This window comes from Neltuma alba, unplaced genomic scaffold (assembly GCF_004799145.2).
Source record: "Neltuma alba isolate B1F8T4 unplaced genomic scaffold, ASM479914v2 tig00011972_pilon, whole genome shotgun sequence".
Classification (NCBI taxonomy): Eukaryota; Viridiplantae; Streptophyta; class Magnoliopsida; order Fabales; family Fabaceae; genus Neltuma; species Neltuma alba.
The window spans coordinates 105,701-131,663 of NW_021636547.1; the positions used below are offsets into that span (position 1 = coordinate 105,701).

Consider the following 25,963-nt stretch of genomic DNA (forward strand, 5'->3'; position numbering starts at 1 on the left):
CGGGTTGTGCATAACAATGGAGAAGATCTTATAATAATGCCCCTTCTTGTTGTGACTTTCAAACTGCTTAATCATCATATGGCCTTGGTAACCTAATAAGAGATTCTAACCATCTGCATTGTTCGCTAGAATTAAATACTCCTCCGGTCCTTAATATAAGACCCATTTAACTAATTTGATTAGATTAAGGAAGTTAGGTAAGTTAGTTAATTATAAGAAAAGTGACACATTTTTCCTAAAACACCACAATCATCTTTTTTAATACCCCCTCTCCTTCTTTTACTTGATTATGGTTGAGGGAGTATGCATAGGGGTAATTTAGAGAAAATTGATAAATCTGAGAAAGGGCTCTTATATTTAGGACCAAAACCAACTCAAGAATTGGATAATACTCCTTCGGTCCTTAATATAGGACCCAATTGTTGAGTTAGTTTTGGTCCTAAATATAAGACTCATTTCTCATATTTATCAATTTTCTCTAAATTACCCCTATGGATACTCCCTCAACCATAATCAAATAGAAGAGGAAGATGGGGTATTAAGAAAGATGATTATAGTGTTTTAGAAAAAATGTGTCACTTTTCTTATAATTAACCAACTTATTTAACTTCCTTAATCTAATCAAATTAGTTAAATGGATTTTATATTAAGGACCGGAGGAGTAATAGTTATCTTACATCTATACATTAGCAAAAGAACCCAAGTCAGTTTTTTTAGCAAGAGATATAGCCACAAATCATCTTCATCACGTAGATCTTGACTTTCACGCAGATTCCAAATAAAAAAGAACGAGGAAAAAACATAGAACCAATGCAGTCTGAAATAATGCCGCACTTTGATCCTTTCAGTTATATACATAAATATATATATATATATATATATATAATGAATGAATGATGGTATTGTAGTTTTTATAGTTCAATTTACACGCCAATAAAGATAATGATTTTTCAATTTATGTACGAGGTATATCAGTTCATGAGCTATTGAGCGCTGAATTCGAAGACAAATTCACCATTGTCTTTCATAACAGGCTTCCGAACGTAAACGACTCTAATACTATGTTTTCCACACGCAATTGTCTGTATCTGTTGAAGGATAATTTGAAGTTAAGCTTGGCACTTGCCTATAGTTCTAAAACCCTGTTTCCTATAAAACTAATTGCTGTACTATGCTTTTAATAATGATTTGTCAAAGTCATTATCTTCTTCAGAACATTCTCTCAGGTACGCTGGGGAGAAAGAAGTATTTTTCAATTCTTAAGTTATTAAATTATAGAATAATTTAGTTTACAAGTCATCACAAATTTTGCTTTATATACATCTGCAACATTGGAGGTCATCACACCATCTTTCTTTTCTCACACTTGATTGAGCCATCTAAGGCACTTGCTTCCACTGCGACGGAACATGGATTCCAGAATTCAAATTCAGCACCTTTCATTGGCTTTTCTTTTACTGGGAATGGTGGCATTCCAAGCCACATCTCGCACTCTCCAGGAAGCCTCAATGCAGGAGAGGCATGAACAATGGATGGCTCGCTATGGCAAAGTATATAGTGATCCTCAGGAGAAGGAGAAGCGTTTTAATATATTCAAGCAAAATGTGGAGTACATTGAAGGCATCAACAGTGCAGGAACCAGACCTTATAAGCTAGGAATTAATCAGTTTGCAGATCTCGCCAATGAAGAATTCACAGCTTCTAGAAATAGATTCAAAGGCCATATGTGTTCCTCAATTAAAAAGACCCCCTCTTTCACATATGAAAATGTAACAGATGTGCCTTCCTCTGTGGATTGGAGAAAGCAAGGTGCCGTGACACCCATCAAGAATCAAGGGGATTGCGGTGAGTATTATTGATAATCCTTGAAGGAAAAAACAAATCAAGACCAAAGTTCCATCTAACTTTATTCTTTCATTACACATTGTAGGATGTTGTTGGGCATTTTCTGCTGTGGCAGCAACAGAAGGAATCACTAAGTTGAGCACAGGCAAATTGATCTCCTTGTCAGAACAAGAGCTAGTAGATTGTGACACAAAAGGTGTGGACCAAGGTTGTGAAGGAGGTCTAATGGACGACGCCTTCAAATTTATCATGCAAAACCATGGTCTAAGCTCGGAGGCCAACTACCCTTACAAAGGCTCTGATGGAACCTGCAATGCCAAAGGAGAAGCCAATCATGTAGCAACAATTAAGGGGTATGAGGACGTTCCTGCCAATAATGAGCAAGCACTACAAAAAGCAGTGGCTAACCAGCCAGTTTCAGTGGCCATAGATGCAAGTGGGTCTGATTTTCAGTTTTACTCAGGTGGTATTTTCACAGGTTCTTGTGGCACCGAGTTAGATCATGGTGTTACTGCCATTGGTTATGGTGTTAGCGATGACACTGAATATTGGTTGGTAAAGAACTCATGGGGAACAGAGTGGGGCGAAGAAGGATACATTAGGATGAAAAGAAATGTGGATGCTAAAGAAGGTCTTTGTGGCATAGCAATGGAAGCTTCTTACCCTACTGCTTAATCGTCAAACAAGATGCTACTGTTTGTTTCAAATTTCAATTTCTACTCTTAATCAATGGTATTGTGTATCTAAGCACCATATGAATACTTATCAATTATAGCAAATTGAGAACATAGTGATACCTATGACAAGTATACACATGTTCAATTTCTGCACCTAGTGGGCTTTATATCTGTGATGTAATTATATATTATAATATAGTGAAGGATATCAATTATGAGTATGCCTTATTTACATAATGATTTGTGGAACCATGCCCGTGACTATTATTGCAGCTGATTTAAGGCCTTTCAAATGCAAATTATACAATACATGAGTAAATGGTTGGTGATATTTAAAAAAAAAAAAACACGTGCTTTTTCGAATGATCGTAGGGAACATTCAGATTCACAATAATCCAGCATGTCATTATTTGGGATTTGAAAATCTTAATGAGCCACATTTTTTTTCCCAAAAAATATAACCACATACGAATCTAAACTTTGAAGAGAGAATATTAACAAAAGAGGTTAACTATGAACAGAAGAGGTTAGATTTCGAGGTAACACAGACTCTGTACCCCAAAAGCATACAGAGAGATCATGTCGGGGTAGCAGAAGGAGCATCCTGCAAACAACAAACATAACCCAACAATGAAGAGGGAATCTTGGAAAGAACAAAACTTGTTACAGTCACCCACAAGGGAAGCTTCCTAGCAGATCCCATGATACTTTTGCAGGGGAATCCTAGAATTTGGCCTTAAATTACTTGGTTTGGAGAAGCAGAGTACGTGGTTTTTTTTTTTTTTTTGCTGCAGAGTATGTGATTTGTGCAAGTTTTTGGATGAGTTAAAAGACATAATGGGGCCATCCAGGGAATAGCAACTGTTTGGGTCCAAACATGAGGGTCCATTGGGCAATCAACCAAACTTCCGAGGTATTTGCATAAACAATTTACCTCTCCAATTTTCCTTTGTCAGCACAAAGAGGGCATCATTATGTCCAGAGAGTATTAGAGAAATTGGGGGGGGGGGGAACTCCTTAAGACATGAAAAAACAGAAAAATAAATGCATTTCAACTAGTTTTGCTTCGCACGCAAAAGTTAGAAATCAAACCTCTAAGCAATTTGTTTAGACTTTAATAAACAAGAGTTTCTACTATTTATGTTGATCTTAATCTTTTTTTTTTTTAAATTTTGATTTGGCAAGCCAAATGCTTACAAACACAAATTAAACCCACAAGCCGTGCCTCCCCCCCCCCCCAAAAAAAATCATGTATAATGAACTAGAATAGTTGGTTTCTTGAAATTCTTATAATCATGTTGATATGCACATTAAATTATATATAGTGCCTGTTAAATACTATTTTCATTCCTTAATATAAGAGTTAGTTTGACTTTTAATTTGGTCTTAAATATAATATCCCAATCTATTTTGTCTCCAATATTTATCTATTTTTGTTTAATCTAATAATCACATATATTAAAGAGTTACCGTCAATTTGTAATTCAAACACAAATGACTAATAAGGGCATCTCAGGAAAAATAACATCTATTACTACAAATAACTAGCTTGATTAAATTTCTTAATTTCTCCAAATTAATCAACTAAGTCTTATATTGATGACTGAAAGTAGTATATTAATATATATTATATCCTATAAGGCGATACTAGCTCTTTTTTTTAATATAAGAGCTAAATAATTAATTTACAAATATTAAACAAAATTAGTTAAGTTAGTTATTTATAATACATGAATGTTGGCCTCTCTAAAATATCTTTGCTAATTATGTGCATTTGAATAGAAATCTTGAAACATAAGCAATTTCATATGAACTATTTTGAAAAAATATAAATAAATATAAAAAATAAAATAAAATGAGATTTTATATTTAAGACTAAACTAAACCTCTATCTCACTCTTTGAGATGGTAGTATTTAGAAAAAAACAAAAAAGAATGATGATGGTGGTGGTTAAAAGAAGTTTCAAGGGATGATGAAATGAGCATGGAGATGGGACTATGGTGGAGACGGTTATCCTGGTCAACGCTGAATCATGCCATCCCAACCTATTTGTCGTTTTTTTTTTTTTTTTGCCAACCCTATTTTTCGTTTTCAACTTAAGCAAATGTGTTCATACATGATATTTTTTCTGGTCCAACATACATTATCAAAATTATACTTGGAGTTCACATAGAGAAAAGAATCACCCGCGATACTCTATAACTCTAACCATATCTATTTTTATTTTCTTGCCCAAAAAATTATTTTTAATAATTTTGTTTGATAAGTAAGACAAAAGTTAAACTTCATACAGAAGTATCACGTAAACAAACCTATCTATACTCCATCCAATTTTAAATATAGAAACTTATTGAAAATTTGGTTTGGCCTTTAATATAAGGCCTTGTCTACTTTTATCTATCATACTAATTGTTTTTTTTTTTGGTAGCCCTCTTTAATACTATGTTTTTAAATTTAAATGAATATTAATTGTAAAAAATAGTTTAATTTATTTTCTTAATAATTTATGTGTTAAATAAAGAGACCCGATCCGGTATTTAATACTCATCCGGTCCTAATTATAAGGCCCAATTGACTTATTTGAAGAGATTAAGGAAGTAAGTTAAGTTGGTTATTTATAATAAATAAGTGTTGTCATTCCTAAAATATCCTTGCTAATTAAGTATATTGGCTAAAACTATCATTATTAGAAGGATTATCTTGGAAAAAATGCATAAATATAAGAGACAAAATGAATTAGGGTCTTATAATTAGAACCAAATAAAAAATCAAATAGGGTCTTATAATAAAAACCGGAGGAGTACACTAATAAACGAGTATCAAACAAAGAGTAGTAGTATTTATAACAAATTAATGTATTGTTTATAGACCTAAATAAAGGGATTATTAAAAAGAATGAGTGGGGCATCACGAAAATCAGCTTTGGGTTCCCTGAAAGATCCAGCTGGCACGCCACCCTGCACATGCCTTCCTGCTGCTCCTATTCCCGCCATCCCTCTCACCCTTTTTTCATTTTATTATTTTTTCCTTTTTAATATCCGTGCACCCTTTCTTTTACCATTTTTTTCTTTAAAAAAAATCCTCAATCTCTGTCTCTTATTTATCCATAATAATTTAGAATAATTCACACTTTTTAATTTCGAGATTTTTAATTAAAATGATTAATACTATAATTTCATTTTGTAAGAGATGTACATGTCTAGATAAAAATTATGGAGGATTTGATGGTGATTAATCGTCATATGAATTTGTTTTTCATTGCAATGTACTAATAAGATTTGATTTGATTTGATTGGTGGACTTTCTCCACTTGTGGCTAAGAAGTTCACCAACCAAAAGCTCACTGTCATTAATTAATAGTGTGTTTCTCGCAGTAGGCTATACGGTTGAATGCTGTATACATGATTGGTCTAACAGTAAGTGTTGTTTGGAAGTACTATTGGAATTTTTAAAAGTAATTATTCAAGCAATTATAGTCAAAATTTTCATCACATGTCCACCTTGTATTTTATAAATTATTATTGGAAAACTTTTTTAAAAGAATTTTATACAATTTTATGGGAGGAATTTTTATAAGAAGCGCGTACGTATAGCCTACGCACCCCGTCATGTCTGAATCAATCCCACTCAAGCTCACACAATTGTCCCTACGCTTTTCCCCTACAGCTCCTCACATCTCCTATGCTTATTGCAACTTCATTTTCTCCACTTTGAGAAACTAGTCAAACACTGCTTCGTTTTTTAATATAAAAATTAATTAATTAATTTAAATAAATTGAAAATTTTGTTAAGTTAATTATTTGTAATAAATATGTGTAATCTTTCTTAAAATATTCTTATTAATCATGTGTATTAGTTAGTATTACTATTTGATCGTATACAACTATTACAATGACTATTTTAAAAAAAGTTGACAAATATGATAGATAATATAGATTGAGATATTATATTTAGTACTAAATTAAATGTCAAACTAGCTCTCATATTAAAAACTGAAGATAATATTAACAGTGCCAGGTTATATGTTGGATCGGATCCGGGACGTCCGAATTATATCTATTGCATTTTAAATAACATTTATTTTTTTTATAATTTCTTAATGGAATAGAATCTTTTAATTTTATATCTTTTTTAGCTAGTCACTTTTTAAATTTAGCTAGTCACTACCTTTTATGTAGATTAAAAAAAAATCTCATTCTCCTTCCAGTAAAAGATGAGAACTACGAATCAGGCCCCAAAAAAAAAAAAAAAGATGATAACTACGAAGAGAATATAACGATGACAAGTTAATAAGAATGGAGCAATAGGATCCGTAAAAGTTCCTGTTTTTAAAATATTTTTTATGGATATGGGATACCAGTATTCAGTATTACTATCTTTTTGGCAAAAAAAAAAAGATATTGCCATATCGGTTTAATTAAAAGTAATTCTCTCAAAAAAAAATTTGCATTCACATTAATTCATTCAAGTTGAGCCCAGTATTCATAGAATTTTTTTAATAAGATCAAAGCGTGTTGGTAAAAACATTTATTTTGTTATTCAAGAATATATAAGGCAAATTTACACTTTGGCATTTAAATATTAGGAGGGAAAAGGAAAGTAGATGGCTGGCTGTTAAATGCAAAGCAGTGTGGTGCCAAACAAAATTGAATATTGAGAGATGAACGAAGGAACACCCCCCGGGGGGGCGGGGGAGGGTCGTTTCGAATTTACTGTTATTCCTCACATTCATTGGCTCATTCATATTGTCTGCTCTATTCCAAAAAAAAAAAAATATATACATATATATATATATATATATATATCAGCCAATAAATATTGGCAGCATCCACTTATTCTTTCACTTCTGGCTTGGCTTCTCCTTTGCCATCACGTATCATGTGATTTTTATTATTGTGGCCCAATAATTCTCTCAAAATTATAATATTCCACTGCTCACTGAATAATTTGAATTTTTTTTTTTTTGGGTTCACATTACTCAAAATTTTAAAAAATAATTCGGCAATGAGATGTAAATTAATTTGTTGTAAATTTTATAACATGTATTCATATAGTGAAATTAATTTCGTTTCATACTTATTTTATCGTCTCTGAATTATAACAAATATCCTGACACAACACTTGTTATTTACCATAAATATTATAGGTATGAAAACAAAGCGGGAGAATAATTTAGGTTTTGTATAAGTGATAGTAATATAATTGAGTTGTCGTGAGGAGAGAACACGCGGACGCTAACTCAAAATCATGATATGAGTTTCTGTGAATAGTATTAATAAAAAAAGGGTATTCATAGATCTCATATAAAAAGTTAAATATATAAATAATTCTAAAAAAAACTTAATTTCTTACAAATTGAACCTGTATATAATAAAACCCTACTATAAATACGAAAGCTTGATTTAGAAACATAAATTATATAATTTGACTCGTAAATATGGATTTTTTCATATTTCTCATGTATTTAATATAATAATATGATTTTTTTCACTAGTATAAAAAAAGAGAAAATTACCATAAGTCCCCAAAAAAGGATTTAGGGTATGTTTGGCAAGCACCCCAAACCATGGTTTGGGAAAAATGTTAGCCAAACACCCTTCAAAAAATCAAAACCATGGTTTGGGTTCAAAACCATGGTTTTGGGAAAAGCAGAAATTTTTTATTTTTGGAGAAAAAAAGGAGAGTGTGAGAGCCTATAGGATATATATCTTGTTATTTTTTTTATAAACATATTTTTTATAAACATATTTAATCTTATATCTTATAAATATATATACATATTAATTATTTATTAATTATATTATCTTATATATTATTAATATATGTTAATAAAAAATATTTTATTAATAATTTTATTCCTTCAAATTAAAATATATCATAAAATATATTTTTTCTATAATTATCATATTAATTTATGCCAATTTGTATATATAAAAAGTACTTCTAATAACAACTATCCAAACACTCACACTTCTCAAAATCACTTTTTTACAAAATCTATTCTTCCCAAAATCTATTTTTTTCAAAATCTATTCTCCAGAAGCTATTCTCCAAACTATGGTTTGGTTTCATCCAAACACACCCTTAATCATCAAAAAGTGTCAGTGACAAGTAAGCAATTTAAATATATTGTTATTTCTTATATTGAAAGTTGTCATTACAAACTCATCAATTGTTAACTGATTTTTAAATAATTAAATATCTTATTTAAAATCTAACACTCATTTGACCTTAATGTAGGGTTTAATTATTGAGTTCATCTTAATTGTAAATGTAAGATATATTTTTTATATTTATCAATTTTTTTAAGTTATTTCTATTGATAATTCTATGACCATTATCAAATAAGAAAGCAATAAAAATATTAAATAAGATAATTATAGTATTTTAAAAAAATCACTTCTTATTTTTTATAATTAACTAATTTATTTATTTTTTTAATTTAATTAAATGAATTAAATAGATCACATATTAAAAATATAGAGAATGGTAATTTTCAAATATATATATATATATATATATATCTACATATAGAGAAGGGAGGAATGAATCCCCGGGTGGGGGAAATTTGAGTAGATTAGATGGAAGGGTTGGGGGGCAAGGGAGAAAAGCGGCAATGATGACGTGGAGGGATCCGTAACGAGATGAAGGGTAGGGGTACGGAATGATATGACTATGAGTAGTGATTGGGGCCATATATGGCAAAGGAAAGGTGATTTTCGTAACTCCACGTAACCCCCCATCATCATTCTTCTCCTTTTTTTTTTTTTTTTTTAATCCATATATTTCTCATTTTTACTCCTTCGGAATAAGGTTTACATAAACACAGTAAATACCTTGTTTAATTAAGATGATCTTGCTAAAGTTATTTTCACATTATTATCTCATCATAAAAAATAAAATAACATTTAACACTATAATATTGTCTTTTAGTTATATCTAACATTCTAATTTAATATATAATTTAAAAATTAAATACACTATAAATAAGATTAAAATATTGAATCGCTAGATTCATAATATTTGCTTGATACTACTTCATCTTACAAATATTATCCTTAAAAAATTTGAATTTTTTTTAAAAAATGAAAAATCGTATCGATATTATCATTGGAATCTTCTATGCATGTTTCAAAAGCAAAGTTGTGATTAAAACAAAAAAAACATGAAAATCATGTATCCCAGGCCAAATTGATGACTAGAAACACAATACCACGGGTGGTCGGTCCAAGATTATACGAGTCTATTAGATCCAATGTTATTTTTTTTTTTAAATGAGAAAGTCCAACGCCATACTTAAAAGGTGAAAAAGGACATCAATGCATCAATGTTGATTGGATCTTTCCAATTTCCACGCCTATTTTAAGTAAAGAATTAAAGATATCAGACAAATCCCAAATCTTAATTTGCCAAATGGCTTGTAGTTTAATCAATTCTACATTCTCATGTACTTGTACAAGGCATGAACTATAAAGTGGGATTCATAATACGCGTATTTTCCTTTTTTTCCCGTCCCTTTCTTCTTTAGCATTTACTTCCTCCTGATTTAAATATTAAGTATTTTTTTATATTTCATGATTGGTTATAGGAAAATAATAAACAAGGACAGCGAAAATTACAAAATTTTAAATATGAAATTTTCATAAAAATGTGTTATTATTTGTGAGTAAATTATTTTTAAAAAATTGTTAGAGTATTATAATGAATGAGATTTTGTAACTTTCACGGTTTTTATTTGTTAAAATGTTATTTTCCATGATTATATTCATCATATAATAAGCGTATCTGAAAATTTAACAACAAATATTAAGAATTATCCAGCTTCGATTGAGCGAATGATAATAATTGTTACAATTAACAAGTTTTATACATTACCCCTTCTTTTTTCGTGGCCTTTTTTTTGTGTGTTAAAAAAGTCAATTTTATTAATATCACAAAAAAATTATTACACACACCAATAGCCGAAGCCAAGTTAAAAACACTCAAAAAAACCCTATCAGGACAAACTATCCCACACCTTGCTCCTAGCCAAAAACCAAGAAAGAAACAAATTAAGAGACAACCTAAAAACCGGATAAAACAAGAAACTCGTAACCAATACCTTCTTTCTTGAAACTTGTCCTGGTGGCCTTTGAGCATGGAGTCTCTCATATACCTATTAATATTTTTCTCAAAGATTTTCTTGGTTTTTGAAAATTCAATCATATATTTTTGGTGAAAAAAAGAAAAGAAAATATTCAATCATATATATAAGTTTGCGCGTTAAAAACATGTTTTCTCGAAAAGTTTAATAACGTTTAAGGATAATCATATGACTTGTAACAAGAGAAAGTTACCAAGGAACTCAATCATTAATAGATTTTTTTTATATGTTAATTTTTTTTTATCATAGTAAACTATGGTATTTACATGATTACATCTCATCTTTCGATATTTTGGGTATGTTTGACCAGAGATTTCTTTACGATTTTTCTTTTTATAGGCTCTTAATTAATTTATCTTTTTAATACCACGGAAGAATTAGAGCTTTGTCCCACAGGCTATTCTCTTCTGAAGTTTATTCTTGTAAAATTAGATATTTGGATGCTTGTCGTAATCGATACACCCACCTACAACTCTACAAGCACATTGTGACATTAAATTTGTAATATTTCATTTTAATTAAAACATCTGAAATTCTCAATCAATCAAATATATGTAGTAAAAAGCATAAACACTAGCATAACGTTAATAATAAACTTGTGATGTTATTATGAAGCATAATCATGCACAAATTCAAAAACTTTACACGAACTATTTATGGACGTCCTTAATCTTAATGTATTAAAATCATGATGTCACTAATTTAATTTGTCAAATTCATGATGGACACAATTAAAAACAGTCGTAAGATTAGATCACGAAAAGATGAAATTTTAATTTTACACCTCATGACATGAAGGATGATTCTATTTTTATTAAAAAGGTTAACTCACCTCGCCAGGAAAGACTCAACGAAGAGAATCCTGTGTCACTCCGATATGAGAAAGATGAGAAATTTAAGGAAGCGCGTTAAAACATAGAAATTACATATACCGAAAGCATGGGGCAAGTAGAGAGATAATATATGATTGCAGTAATGGTAGATGGGTCATTCATCGTCGTGTTTAAAAAGAGAGAGGAAGGGAGGGAGCGAGTAACATCCGTGAAGCTGCAGAGAGAGGTTTTAACGAAAGAGAGCTTAAAGAAAACTACTTTGTGCCCTCCCTCTCTCTGCTATTTGCGCTTCCTTTTATCTTTCGCATTCTTTTCTTCTCTTCGCTTCTATCCCTCTCATCTCATGTCTTTCTCACAACTCTTGCTCTGTTTCTGTGTTTCTTGTGCCCGGATGCTCTAGCTGCCTCATGAACATTGGATTCACTGAGATTTGCGTGATATTATAGCCCGGGCTCCTGTTTGGTGAGTGATATTTGGATTTTGGGTTTCAATCTCTTGGAGGGAGAAAAATTCACGGAATTAGAAGACCGAGAGAATGTCGCAATCTGGGAAGTCTGAGCGAGAACTGGGCTATGACTCTCTTGCGACTCGATTCCGTGATTCGCTGACCTGTGAAGAGAACAAGCCCGATTTCAAAGAACTCGATCTGGGTCCATTCATTTCGCCATTGAAAATCCGCAGCGCAGGTAATGCTAGCAGCGGCGGTGGAGCAGCTGCCACTTCGAGCTCGAGCTCGAGCTCCTCCGGCTCAGTCACAGGCAGAAGCAACGCTCCCAAGTTGCCCAGAAGACCCGACGGAAAGCCAAACCACCATTCTGGCGAGCTCACTGGCTATTTCGATACCAGCCCGAATGCCTCAGAGAGTCTCCGATCCGCTTCGGCAGCGAGCAATTCCAGGCCGGGTCATCGGAGATCGGTTTCGGCTGGAGCCCCATTGCTCTACTCCGGCGGAAGTCATAGCAGCCCGGGGAGTAATAATTGCTCGAACAGTGCAACTTCAGGGAGCAATTTATTCCCAACTGGTAATATTTGTCCTTCGGGAAAGATCCTCAAATCGGGCATGGTGTCTCGAGCTTCCAATAGAACTGATGTGTTGGGTTCTGGAACGGCAAACTATGGCCATGGCAATATAATGCGTGGTGGCACGAAATTGAGCAATTCTGGGCACGTCGTGGATGACAGTGGGGCTGGAAATTCTCAGCTCGGTGGAGCATCGGGGGGTGTTAGACGAGCAATGAGTGGTTCTGATCCGGAAGAGATGAAGAGGACTGGGAATGAGTTATATAGAAGAGGTAATTTTGTGGAGGCATTGTCATTGTACGATCGTGCTATTTCGATATCGCCCAATAATGCAGCCTACCGGAGTAACCGGGCAGCGGCGTTGACGGCGTTGGGGAGACTGGCCGAGGCAGCGAAGGAGTGCGAAGAGGCTGTGAAGTTGGAACCTAATTATGCTCGGGCACATCAGAGGCTGGCTTCTCTCTGCCTGCGGTAAATGCTCTGTCTTTCTCTCTGAATGTGGAACTATAAGATGCAATGAATCTGGGTTGTTTTGATCAACGTGATTTCTTTCTGTTTGCATTTGCTTTGGTTAATCTCCTTGATGATATGTCTTGCCGTGCTTCTTTATCTTTGACTTTGCTTTGAATGTTTGATCTTATTATTGGCTATGATAGCTATCAAATGAAATCGATGCACTTTACTATGAAATTCTGAATTCTGAATATACATTCCAAGCTGTTTTAAACCTTATGCTCATCTAACTGCTTATGAAGTTTCAGTTTGATCGAGGAAAATGTTGGTATTATATTTTGTTTTTGTTTTTGTTTTTCTTCTTTCTTTCAGTTACATTGTGAAGCATTGATATTCAACTGCTTGCTCATTTTCCTTTCCTGCATCTCATAAGCAGTTGATGACAACTGCAGACAATTTAGGCTTGCTCATGATTGTTTGTTTGTATTAGAGGCATAAACTTTGCGTTGGCTCATTTAACACTATTAATTTGGTAAATCTATAGCCTTGGACATATCGAACCCGCCAAGCGCCACCTCTATCTCCCTGGGCAACACGTGGATCAATCTGAACTGCAGAAGCTGAGGTTATTGGAGAAACACATGAACCAATGTGCAGAGGCAAGAAAGATTGGTGATTGGAAGACTGCACTTGGGGAATCAAATGCAGCCATTGCAGTTGGAGCAGATTTCTCACCTGAGGTAGATTCTTTAGCCTAAAATCTCAACTTGCTTTAGTGGACTTAATTTCCACCCCCTAACCTGCTATAATGGTACTTACAGCTTGTTGCTTGTAAAGTGGAAGCTTATTTAAAACTCCATCAGCTTGTGGATGCTGAGTCCAGTCTCTCAAACATTCCAAAGCTGGAAGGCTGTCCTTTATCCTGCTCTCAAACCAAGTTCTTTGGTATGTTTGGGGAAGCCTATGTGCACTTTGTTTATGCTCAGGTTCATATGGCCATGGGAAGGTAACAAACAAAAAATCATAAATTTGAAATGCAAAACTATACATGACTTTTAGCCTTTGGATACATAAATGGATAATCGGTCATTTCAGATTTGAGAATGCGGTAGCAGCAGCTGAAAAGGCCAGACTGATAGATTACAGCAATGTAGAAGTTGAGAGGGTTCTAAATACTGTGAAAATGGTAGCAAGAGCTCGTTCAAAGGGCAATGATCTCTTTAGCACTGGCAAATTTTCTGAAGCTTGTTCTGCTTATGGGGAAGGCCTCAAATATGACAGTTTCAACTATGTTCTGTATTGTAATAGAGCTGTTTGTTGGTCTAAACTTGGACTATGGGAAAAATCTGTTGAGGATTGTAACCAAGCTCTCAACATTCAGCCAAATTACACCAAGGCCCTCTTTCGTAGGGCCGCATCAAATGCAAAGGTGGGCATCTTCATTGCGTCTCTCTGTTCTCTTTTAAATTTTTGTTTACTGTTTGTGCTTATTATGATCCGTAATTTATAGCTTGAAAGATGGGCTGAAGTTGTGAAAGATTATGAGACCCTAAAACAAGAACTCCCGGGAGATAATGAAGTTGTCGAATCCCTTCGTAAGGCTCAGTTAGCTTTAATAAAATCTCGTGGGGAGGACCATGCTGGAAAGCATGAAGTTGAAGTTGGAGCTGTCTCTTCGTTGGATGAATTTAAAGCTGCTATTGCTTCTGCTGGTAATTTCAGTGTCTTCATTAAGGGCTCAACAGGGTTTATTTACCAGTGTTTGTCTTGCTTCATCTTTTGATTTAATGAAAATAGATGAACTTTCAGGTATTTCAGTAGTTCATTTCAAAGAGGCATCGGATGAACTATGTGGAGAAATATCCCCATTCATAAATATGCTGTGCGTCAGATACCCATCTGTTAAATTTATCAAGGTACGATAAAGTTGGTGACTTTTGTAGACTTTTCAGACATGACGCCACCATATGTCTAATTTTCTCTCCTTTGAAATTCTGTTGAAGGTTGATGTGGAGGAGTGTTTAGCTGTAGCAAGAGCTGAGAGCATAAGAACTGTCCCAACGTTCAAAATCTATAAAAATGGAACGAAGGTGAAGGAGATGATTCGGCCAACGCATAAGTTCTTAGAGGAGTCAGTAAGAAGCTATAGTTCCCTCTGAATTCTGTGATTATTCATAACAATTTGCATTCATGGACGAGCCAGACCCACAATTGAAGAGGGCGCTTACAAGGACATGCATCAGGTGCCCTTAGTTTGAGATTAGGATCATCAATTTTTCTTGTGATACACACAGTTGCATACAAATTCTTTCACAATACTTCTAGGCAAAAAAACCTCAGAAAGATAGCAGCAAGTTAGCTAAACATTTGAAATGTTTGATTTGATGTATATCCAAAGGGTATCTTTCTTTTTTTCCCTCTTCTTTTATGTTTCTTCTGGGCTGCACTGCATGATGCTTATGCCAGCCTTATCACAAGAAAGTTGTTTTGGGCTCTGGCTAGGAACCTACACAAAAGCAGGAGGAAAAGAGGCTGTCGAAGTTTAATTATAGTCTCTCCTGTTAAATAAGCACACGGACAGAGAAAAGTGTGTGAGAGACGTGGGTAAAGTGTGGCAAATAGCTACAATTAGATGGCTTTAAGCAAGTACTTTATGGGATTTTAGATTCGGGGACCATTGGTAATATGATTTTGGAGGACAGATCATTTCGAAAAAATATCAGAGTAAGATGGGTCGCTTTAGATTGGTCCTACTCACACACTGATGTGATCAGAAAGCACGTTATAGAGAGCAGTGAGCTGAAGCGGGTGTTAATTTTGTTCGTCCATGGAGATGCCAAATGCTAATAATGGTGGGTGCTGGTTTGATTGAAACACAGTGAGTGTCTCTCTTCTCAGTGATGACTTTTTGCTGATGCATTATTATTATTTTATTTATTATGGCCGTTCTGACTTCTGAGTCTGAGGGATTCTCTTTGAAATTCGTGTTCCACCAATCACACATTTCCATGTCCTCCATTCATTTTTTTGGGGTATAACCCTGCTGTTTCAGACCATTCTTATCCAAACCGAATCGGATCTGCCAAATGCCAATATCCAGGAATCATTTTCTCTCTAGCATCTCTCCTTTTTTTCAAATATATGTGTCTTGGTGTTTGTGAAACAGTTGATATGTGAATGAGTGTTCAAATTCAGAATCACAAGTTTGTTGTCCCGGATTGCTATGAGGATTCTTGAGTGACTGGGTTTTTAAGAAGATTAGCCTGAAATAATTATATTTATAAATTAGTTTGTACATATTTTGACTTAAAAAAGTGAATGAGCACATCGATTGGAGGTGGCGGATTATTAAATGGGGAAATTAATAAATTATTTCTTGATATTAATATTAACAACTCCTATTACTGAATGGAAGGAAATGACCAATTATCAATTTCGAATATTTTTAAAAACGTGCGAATTCTTGAACTTCGTTACGAGGAAAGGTCAAATAGTTGGTGAAGTCCTACTAAATTAGTCCATGTTTTATTGGGATTGAGAAGCGCTAGCTCAGCAACCAAGTACAAGCAATTTGCACTCACACTGCTACAAGTTAATGTTTACTAATTGAGTGAATTAATAAATTATTTCTCAAATCTTTCATTTAATCTTAGTCTTTAAAAACATCGTGCTTATTTAGTCCCCAAGGAAGTACATCTGAATTCATCGCAAGTCGATCAATCCCTTAAAGATGACTTAGCCAGCAAACTCAGGTGACGATTTGGAATATTCAATGAAATGATTAAGCTACATATTCTTAAAAACTCAGCGCCGAATTGCTAAACTTGGTTATTTTGTGAATTAATTGAGAAGAAAAGGCTCAACACAATAATTTAGGACCGGAAAATTAGACTCACCAGGCTCGTAGAGCAGAAAGATTACATATAGTCGTGTGAACCGAAAGCTGCAGTTTAAGTTCTTATTATATTGGGAAAGCAGATGGTGAAATTCGTGCAGCGAGTGGAAATTAATAATTAAAAATCACTGGCCAGCGGCGAAGGCCTCCACAGGGAAGGTCTTGGTGATACCAGCAAGGCTCTTGAAGTGGATCTTCCTGGCGGGGAGGTCATCCACAGTGATCTCGCTCACCGGCGGCCACAACATCAGCTCCTTGGCCTTCACTCCTTTCAGCTTCTTTATCTTCTTCTTGGAAACGTACCCTGTGATCTCTGAGTCGTAGCTCACCAGCTTGCTTATCATCTTGAATTCATGTTCCACCTTCTTCTTCTGCACTATCCACATGTACCCAGTCCCCTTCACAAACCCTACTTCCACCACTTCTCTCAGTGGCAGCAGCCCCGCCGGCAGCTCGTACTCCTCCAGAAGCGACGCTGCCATCTTCATCCCTTCCTCGTTCCCCTTCTTAACGATCCCTCCTTCCTTTTCTGCCATTTTTTTCTTCACTTCCTTTGTTTGTTGGGTTGGTTGATGGGGGAACTTTGTGCCGTCTGAGCTGTGTATATGTAGAGTCTACTGAAAATGGCAAGGACGAGGAGGGACAAAGTTCGTGCTTGGTTATGATCGAAATGTCTTCTTTGTATGCATCGTTAACTTTGTCAATAAGCATTTGTCACTGAATTGAGCATGCATGTTTCTCGAGATATACGAAGTTTAGATATGTCTGTTTCTTCCGTTATACTGTAGCAACAAGACAGGGAGTTGCAATATGTAACGGCGTCTCCATTAAAATTATATCTTGCCACACCCCAAAGTAACCACGATCTGTTTAGTTTTTCTGGTTGAGATCACATTATGGGGGAATCAATGACGGACTGAAATTAAGGACATTCTCTGACTGTAGCTAATACTCACCAGTCACCAACCATGGCATACGAGGCATCAAATCCTATGTACAGTGCCAGCCGCTTGTTATAACCTCTAATATGGGGCTTGTGAGATTGCCAAAGTGTAACAATTAAGCCCGGCCGGATTCAGGATCTGTTTGTTCATCTTGTACAATGTCGTACTGATTTGTGTAATGAACATATATATATTACTCCTTCGATCCTAAATATAGACCCTTATATACATTATATAAGGGTTTTATATTTAGGATAAGTATGATATTTTAATGTGTATAGCTAGCTTTACAATGCATATTATACTAATAGGTGTGATCGATTCATTGAAACGGGCTACTAAATCATGTCAGAATCATACAAACAAATTTGTCAATGCGTTATTTACGCTATCCGGTATTTAATATAAGAGTTAGTTTGACATTTAATTTGATTCTAAATATAACATTCAATCTATTTTGTCTTTATATTTATCTATTTTTTAAAGTAATCCCTGTATTAGCTATATAAGTTAAATATTTCATCAAATAATAGTTCTAACTAATACACATGATTAGAAATGATATTTTAGGGAAGATAACAACTATTTATTGCAAATAATTAACTTACCAAACTTTCTTAATTAATTTGTTCAAATTAGTGAACTAGCTCTTATATTATATTAAAGACTGGGGACAGTATTTTATAAAATGCAACGTAGCTGTAAACATAATGCACCTCTCATTTATTCAATGAAAATTGTGGAAAACCTCCCTGTGTATAATATTGATCTGTTATTGCTTTTGAGTTCTTGTCACCGGCTGTCATGAATCAGAATTTTCAAGCCGTTCATACTTTTAACTGTAGTTTGCCTTGTTTAAACACTGATTTTTTTTTTTGTTCTTGATAAGAGTTTAAACACTGATTTTGTGAATATAATCCTACGTATTACACAATGACTCCCTGACTCTTGTTATCGCCATTGCAAATGATACGATTAACAGTACTCTTCATGTAACTTAAAGGTTTTACTATATCTAATGGTACTCAGTACTCACCAACCGTCGTGCTTCATACATGCCAAACACAAGCATTCGGAGCATGATTCGAAACTTACGGTGCCTGCCGGTTGTTATTGTCATAACGCTTTTAATTAATCACCCTCACACACCAACACACCACACACACCATCTACTACGCATTACCTCTTCTAATTCTTAATATAAGACCTAAATAACTAATTTGAAGAAATTTAAAAAATTATTAAATTATTTTAAAGTATTTATATTTATCATTTTATATACTTCAAACTAAATTGCCTTACTTATAAGTTGATATATAATTTAATAATCTACATAAATATTTAAAAAAAAAGATTATGTAACATACATTATAATTAAGTAATTTAATTTAAAAATTAGTCAACTAAATCCTATATTAAGAATTGAAAGAGATACTTCCTTATTTTGCACCTCATGCGTACTTCCGTGACTGCCCAAGAGTGTGAAATCCATCACCATGTAGTTGAAAGAGATCTTGCAATTTTCATTGATAGAAATTAAAACAAGAGTATATCACTCATAAGTATTCTCTCAAAAAATAATAATAATAATAATAATAATATATCATCACTGCACGTGCGCGCTTCCCCCTCCAACTCAAAGCTTTCAACTTTTAGATCAGGCAGCGTCAGGGAAAGATGTTCTCGATGCAAGGCTCATGTTCCTCAGAAGGTTTTTGTGGGAACACTGGTGTTTGATGCATTGGCACTGATTCTTCTTTTTCTTCTTCAATCCATTGGTAATTGCTTCTTGAACTTTCTCGTGGTCACTCCTCGCTCCCATCGAGATCGATCTGACGAAGTCCTTCTCTTCCTTACCACTCCTCTGTCCCTCCTGACTCTCTCCCCACAGCGCTCTCATCCCTTCTCTAACCTCACACTCCCTCTCTTCATGCATTCCCTCGCAGAACCCACAACATTCAACCACTTCCTTCCTGCTTCGAATGCTTCTCATCTCTTCATAACTGAAAGCCAGCCTCAACGCATCGTTTAGAGAGTTGGGTTTCTGCAGCAGAATCCATTCCTGAAACTCTGTTCTCAATCCATCTATGAACACTCCTTTCAGCAAAGCCTCAGATAGCCCGTGTTCCGGCCATCTCTGTAAAATCCGTTGCAGTCTCAGAAAGTAAGATCTCACACTTTCACCTTCGCCCTGGTTGATCCTCATAAGCTCTGATCTTAAGTCCTCCACCACTTCGATCCTATGGTACGCTTCTAAAAATGACGACTTTATCTCATCCCAAGTGAGACTAGGGTACGGCTCGATGTTGAGGTCGTACCAGAGCGCGGCTTCTTCCTCGAGCGTCACTGGGAAGATCCTCATGCACATGTCAATGGAGGAAGCGCCGTTTGCTCTGCAAACTTTGTTGAAACGACTCAAATGGGAGATTGGGCATTCCGTTGCAGTGCCACGGAAAATCGGTAAAGGAGCAATTTTTATGTACGGAGTCATGGGGTGTGAGAGATTTAACAAATTGGAAGCCGACATTGAAGAGCTTTTTCCTTGAATGTTATTGCTCTCAGGAATATATTTAGTGGGTTCTCCTGAGGAAGAAGGGTCATCGTGTGCGTTGGAAACGGATTCGATGTCGTCGTCTTTTTCAAATGGTTCGTATGCATCTCCTTGGGATTCGTCGTACAGAGATTGGGAAGCAGAAGCGTCGGAGTAATCGTCACCGTCGTCTTCGGTTTTCTTCTCTCTTAGGATACTCCTGCGATGTTTACCGCCAACAGCGGCGGTAGCAGGGGATGAAAGGGAGAATTCAGGTGAATGCGGAGGTGGTCGGCGACGGTGTTTACGAGTCATGATTGATTTCCTCCCAAACGGCTAATGGCTATGATCAAGCAGGCGATGAAATGGGATGGAGGGAAAATAACCGCCAGTTACCGTTCGTTGGGGAAATGGGCCAATTGGGCTTTCCACAATCGTTTGGGTTTTTATGATCCTCCGACACTTGAAAAAACAAAAGGTTTGCTTTTACCAGCAGAAAATAGTTCTATACAATTTGACAGTAATAGAAAAAAAACAAAAGGTTTGCTTTTACCAGCAGAAAATAGTTTTATACAATTTGACAGTAATAGAAATGATTTTGAGTTTCGAGATATCTTCACATAGAGTTCTTAGATTCTATATATTTAAATATTTTTTTATAATCAGATATTTTTCAAAAAAGTAATTTATTTTATCTACAGTTTGCCCCGTGTGTAAATTGACAAATAATTAATTTAAAATGAAATGGCATGTGACTGCAGATTGATATAAAAATGATGGAATGATAATGTTTTCTTGTTAACTCAAAAATTATTAATTATTTCAAGCACTGAAGCTTTGTTGACTATAGTTTCATAAAAATTAAAAATGGCATTTTTTGGTCGGGGAAACAAAATGAGATATTTACTCGACTTTCGCTTGGCCAGATATGTGGCGCGATGCCGGACACACATAGTGCAGTATCATAGCTGCGCTTTCTTCAGCTCTCCGACCATCCGTTTGGCGCTCAATTCCGTTGAGCACCACAAATGGCGGTTCTCAACTACATATCTGTGACCTCTTCTGCTACACCCATCTCACCGGAGCCTCCAACTCCGCCTATAACGGACCCAAGACCGACGAAGATCCTTTTGCCAAAGAAAAAGCCTATGAAATGGTCCACTGGGTTGGCTCCGGGGGAATACGGTGGTCCTCCCACCACCTCCAAGCTTCGCAAGTATTGGGGAGGCGAGGAAGAAGACCCCTTAAACTCTGATGACTTTATGTGGAACAAAGACTTTGTGGATCGGTTTCAAAGGTTGATTCAGGAACCTGAATCTTCCATTGACGCAGCTCCTGCACAGGTCCCCAGTATCTTCGCTTTACTCTCAGTTCTTTGCTTTCTGAGTGTCTTCGTATTGTGTTGATTTTTTTTATTTAGATTGTTGATTGGTTCGGCAATTTGATCGTGGGAAGTAAGTTCTGGCTAATTATTCTGATTTCTGAGGGCTCTCTGTGGGTATTTACTTATCCAATGAAATAAAAACACCAACACTGGCCTTCTATAGAGCTATCTATTTTATAAGAAAAAAAATATTTTGCTTACAACAGCTAGCCGGTCAAAATCTTGTCATGGTATGTCAGTGGACATTAAACATGCATTATGGATGTGCTAGAAAAGTTTTGTTAACTAGTAAACAATCGATATCAATATTTCCAGAACGGCATGCTTTATTTATCGAAGTCTATGTAATGTATGTTAGGTCCACGTAGTTATGTATATTTAGTCCTCTTTACCTTATTGTTGTTGGTTGATTCTGGGTTCTCCTGGGATCCATAATGGCAAACATTAAAATTCCCAAGTTTTCGTTCTCTTTTGCTTGGTGACTACATAAGATTTGCTAAATGATATCTAATTAACTACCTACTGTTCGCTTGTGCTTTTTTGAGTTTGGTCACATCAATGGAATTTGTTGTAAACAGGGAGAGCCATCTGGATTTCTGAGCTTAAATAGGGTCATGAGCCTTGACAGGTCTTATTCTACGGTAGACTAAATTCAAATCTTCAAATGTCGTAGCATTTTATTTGCAATTATTTAACTGGATTATATTACCAGTTTAGAAGTTGATTTGAGCAAAGAACTCTCGGCTCCTGCAAAAAGAATTCCAGATCAGCCAGTTGAGGCAGCAACTAAAGTAAGGGAGTTTTCTTTGGACCTTGAGCTGATCATTATATTTTATGGATTTTAATGTATCATACCCATATATGATTTTACTGGTCCTTTTCAAATTTTATGGTCATCAGATCACTGAAAGCAAGAGAGCAAGATGGAGATTGGCACCAACACGCCGTGAGCAAGACAAATGGGACAGAGCTACCAAGGCCGCAACTGGAGGCAGTGTAAGTAATGTTTGCCATCATTTGAACTTCCAGCTTCTGGAACTAACCACATAATGTTTGCTGCTGTAAAACATAAAGCTCAATTTTCACTTTAGAACCAACAAAAGACGTCTGGCAGTGTTTGGCATCTATGGCACAAATTTGTAGTTGTGTTCTTCTTTTCTAATATTGGTTAAATATACATACAGGATGTGATGTTTAGGGAAATAAGGCAGTCTCGCGAAGACCCAGCAGTATTGGCTGCTCGATCTGAAGAGCAGTATGATAAGGTAATCAATTAGCATTGCATGCTTTTGTTTGCTGGTTACCTTTTCCATTTTGACACTGATTAAATATCAAATAATTAATTCTTTTCTTTAACATATTCTTTCTTCCCCAGTTGAAAATGAAGTTACAAATCCTCACACTGGGTATAGGTGGCGTGGGTCTAGTATCTGCTTATGTTTCTTATTCTGCTGAGGTGGCAGCTAGGTACTTATGCCTTCATGCGCTGAATCAGTTTTTTCCCTATGTGCTCATGCTAAATGTATCTTTCACCTATGCTTTCCGTATGGCACAATTTATAATTCCGCTTAATAGAACCAACGCCATCCACACTATCATAATTCCTTGACTCTTACACATGCTAGATTTTGCTGTAAATTGATTGAACTAAGCATATTTTTGGTTACATGGTGCCGTTACAACTCATGACTTGATTGGTGATAGCAAAATGCTCTCACCAACAAGCCAGAAGTTTGATGGGCTGAACTAAGCATCTTTTTAACTGCTCGCTCATTTCTTATTATGATGGAGCATTTCATATTTTAGAGAGGATTTTAGAGAAAAAGAAATCAAAATGGAAGGAAATTAAATGGAAGGTTGAATATTTAGCTCCCCTTGTCTGGAAATTCAATGTGAAAGGGGATGGGAATGTATCTTTCATGTATTTGATTAGCAGAGTGAGAGCAAGGAAAATAAATTAATTATGGAGAGACATATCTTCTCTCTTTATTTTGCCCAAATTCAATAGAATTTTGGGGGAGGGCTTTCTCATGGATTCCACTACTCCGGTAAACACCCCCCCCCCCCAAAAAAAAAGAAAAAAAGAGAAGGCCTTCGAATTTGTGTTTGTTCTGCCTGACTTAAACCTGAACATATCTCTAGGCAGTACTAGCGATTTTTTCTTTTTCCTTTCCTATTTTTCCTTACGGTGATGGTTATTTGCTATTATTAAAATCCAAAATTCCTGGGTATATTTTCAAATAACCATTGAGAGACCAGTTGGATTGCTACTTGAATTTTAGTCACCTTATATTCATAAAATACTGGTGCAAGGTAAAGTCACAGTCAATTGCTGATGTTTTAGACGATCTAGGATTCTTTACAATGGAGTTGTGAGTACTATTTTCTATCCATGATTTCTAATGCATGATTATCTTTCGTATGTTCAGCTTTGGTGCTGGCTTGCTTGGTTCATTGGTATATATACGCATGCTGGGCAGTAGTGTGGACTCGCTGAAAACGGACGGTGCAAAGGGCCTTGTCAAGTAATTCGTAGATGATAGAATCAATCTAAAATTTTAACTTCTTCACGACACCCCCAGTATAATAGAGCATTTCGGTTCCTGCCATTAAGACTATTGGTTGACTAATCCAATTTTGCTTATAGTATGCTATTAATTATTTTTCAATAATTAGCAGGAGCACAAATTACCCTTGGTTGAGATGCCCTTAACATAGTGGTCATACCTCAATTTCACTAGTATGATAAATAAGCGATCACTTTATCTGATTCTCAGGGTTTAACAGAGGCTTATTGGGTGTTAATTGCAGGGGAGCAATTGGGCAGCCTAGGTTACTGGTTCCTGTTGTACTAGTTATGATTTACAATCGTTGGAATTCGTAAGTAACCTTCTGGCATGCATGCACTTGGATCAGTCACTCTTTTGCTCATAAAGCCATATTTATCTGCTAATATTCAAAGATACCTAGCATAGTAATTATCTTTTTCCTCCGTTTTGGACTACATTGTTTTTCTGTTTCTTGTTTTCTGCAATGACCTTTCAATAACTTCATTTTCAGGATTCTTGTTCCAGAATTTGGATCTATGCACTTGGAATTGATACCAATGCTAGTGGGATTTTTTACATACAAGATTGCTACTTTTGTTCAAGCCATAGAGGACACGTTTACTGTACCTGTGAAAAAGACCTAAACACTGGGGCTGGAAAAAACAAAAAGCGCTTTTCTCTTCCCTTGTATCGAAAAAAAGAAGAAAAATCCTTGAGCTTCTTTTGCCATTGCTTATGTACCTCCTGATGCAACTATAAAGCTATTTTGCTCAATGGCCAAGGCTACATCCTATTGTCTTATTTGTGAACTACAGTAAAAAATATATTATACTCCTCCTCCGGTCTTTAATATAAAACTCATTTAATTAATTTGATTAGATTAAGAAAGTTAGGTAAGTTAGTTAATTATAAAAAAAAGTAACTTAGATAAGTTAGTTAATTATAAGAAAAGTAACGCATTTTTTCTAAAACACTATAATCATCTTTTTTAATACCCTTCTCCCTCTTCTACTTGATTATGATTGAGGGAGTATTCATATGAGTAATTTAGAGAAAACTGATAAATATAAGAAATAGATCTTATATTTAGGATCAAAACCAATTTAAGAATTGTGTCTTATATTAAGAATCAGAGGAGTACAAAACAATTCCATGCAATTCACTCTTATTTTGCACACGATGCCTGCTTTTGATGGAAATAGCGCAATATTATTTTTGTAGATTTACTTGAGCATATTATTAAACTATTGTATTGGTGGGATATAAGATAAAACAAAAGTTGTACTATAAGTTTTTAACTTATAGCAATTTCATTTTTGACTCTCAATGGTTGCGTTGAAAGTACTGTTTTATGTATATATACTATCTAATTAAGTGCTACAAAGTTATGACTCATTTTAATAGATCTTAACTATAGTTAAATATAATTGTTCGCTTAATTAACTACAATTAAAATATAATAATTCCAAATTTATAAGCTCCCTGTGCGTAAGGGGAAAGCATATGCTTGTTTGCCCACAACATCGACAATTTTTTTATTTTTTGGGTGGGGGGTGTGAATGCTCGTGATTTGGTTAAAACATCAGTTCTTTTCTAATCCACAAGTAAGAGATCTTTCAGATTACTAAGCTTTCAATAATAATAAGAAATAATCTGTAAGGGTTGATAACTGATCCATGAAAAGCATCA

The 25,963-nt window shown here is 35.0% G+C and overlaps 4 protein-coding genes across 4 annotated transcripts; 3 read left to right on the forward strand and 1 right to left on the reverse strand.

The window, feature by feature from the left end:
* The first annotated feature begins 1,409 nt into the window (after nucleotides 1–1,409).
* LOC114720263 (senescence-specific cysteine protease SAG39-like) lies at nucleotides 1,410–2,520 on the forward strand. Its single transcript, XM_028905905.1, has 2 exons — nucleotides 1,410–1,845; nucleotides 1,931–2,520. Exons 1-2 carry the CDS (start codon nucleotides 1,410–1,412, stop codon nucleotides 2,518–2,520), a joined length of 1,026 nt encoding a protein of 341 aa, XP_028761738.1.
* Nucleotides 2,521–11,712: 9,192 nt separating this feature from the next.
* LOC114720260 (inactive TPR repeat-containing thioredoxin TTL3) lies at nucleotides 11,713–15,386 on the forward strand. Its single transcript, XM_028905901.1, has 7 exons — nucleotides 11,713–12,990; nucleotides 13,517–13,712; nucleotides 13,794–13,978; nucleotides 14,068–14,401; nucleotides 14,483–14,684; nucleotides 14,782–14,888; nucleotides 14,976–15,386. The coding sequence occupies exons 1-7, from the start codon at nucleotides 12,035–12,037 to the stop codon at nucleotides 15,129–15,131; spliced, it is 2,136 nt and encodes a 711-aa protein (XP_028761734.1). The 5' UTR covers nucleotides 11,713–12,034; the 3' UTR covers nucleotides 15,132–15,386.
* Nucleotides 15,387–16,992: 1,606 nt separating this feature from the next.
* On the reverse strand, nucleotides 16,993–17,403 carry LOC114720273 (uncharacterized protein At5g01610-like). Its single transcript, XM_028905917.1, has one exon. The coding sequence runs from the start codon at nucleotides 17,401–17,403 to the stop codon at nucleotides 16,993–16,995; it is 411 nt and encodes a 136-aa protein (XP_028761750.1).
* Nucleotides 17,404–21,264: 3,861 nt separating this feature from the next.
* Nucleotides 21,265–25,075, forward strand: LOC114720262 (protein CONSERVED ONLY IN THE GREEN LINEAGE 160, chloroplastic). Its single transcript, XM_028905904.1, has 9 exons — nucleotides 21,265–21,684; nucleotides 22,304–22,353; nucleotides 22,438–22,516; nucleotides 22,626–22,721; nucleotides 22,910–22,990; nucleotides 23,101–23,192; nucleotides 24,155–24,250; nucleotides 24,537–24,605; nucleotides 24,786–25,075. The coding sequence occupies exons 1-9, from the start codon at nucleotides 21,370–21,372 to the stop codon at nucleotides 24,916–24,918; spliced, it is 1,011 nt and encodes a 336-aa protein (XP_028761737.1). The 5' UTR covers nucleotides 21,265–21,369; the 3' UTR covers nucleotides 24,919–25,075.
* The last annotated feature ends 888 nt before the right edge of the window (nucleotides 25,076–25,963 follow it).

Bases quoted from the DNA above. Each gene is read 5' to 3' on its own strand.
- LOC114720273 (XM_028905917.1), bottom strand. From the start codon at position 17,403: ATGGCAGAAAAGGAAGGAGGGATCGTTAAGAAGGGGAACGAGGAAGGG.
- LOC114720262 (XM_028905904.1), top strand. From the start codon at position 21,370: ATGGCGGTTCTCAACTACATATCTGTGACCTCTTCTGCTACACCCATC. The intron at 22,517-22,625 runs GTAAGGGAGTTT...TATGGTCATCAG, and splicing joins CAGTTGAGGCAGCAACTAAA to ATCACTGAAAGCAAGAGAGC. The intron at 24,251-24,536 runs GTAATTCGTAGA...TGTTAATTGCAG, and splicing joins GGTGCAAAGGGCCTTGTCAA to GGGAGCAATTGGGCAGCCTA.
- LOC114720260 (XM_028905901.1), top strand. From the start codon at position 12,035: ATGTCGCAATCTGGGAAGTCTGAGCGAGAACTGGGCTATGACTCTCTT. The intron at 14,402-14,482 runs GTGGGCATCTTC...CGTAATTTATAG, and splicing joins GGGCCGCATCAAATGCAAAG to CTTGAAAGATGGGCTGAAGT. The intron at 14,685-14,781 runs GTAATTTCAGTG...ATGAACTTTCAG, and splicing joins AGCTGCTATTGCTTCTGCTG to GTATTTCAGTAGTTCATTTC.
- LOC114720263 (XM_028905905.1), top strand. From the start codon at position 1,410: ATGGATTCCAGAATTCAAATTCAGCACCTTTCATTGGCTTTTCTTTTA. The intron at 1,846-1,930 runs GTGAGTATTATT...TACACATTGTAG, and splicing joins CAAGAATCAAGGGGATTGCG to GATGTTGTTGGGCATTTTCT.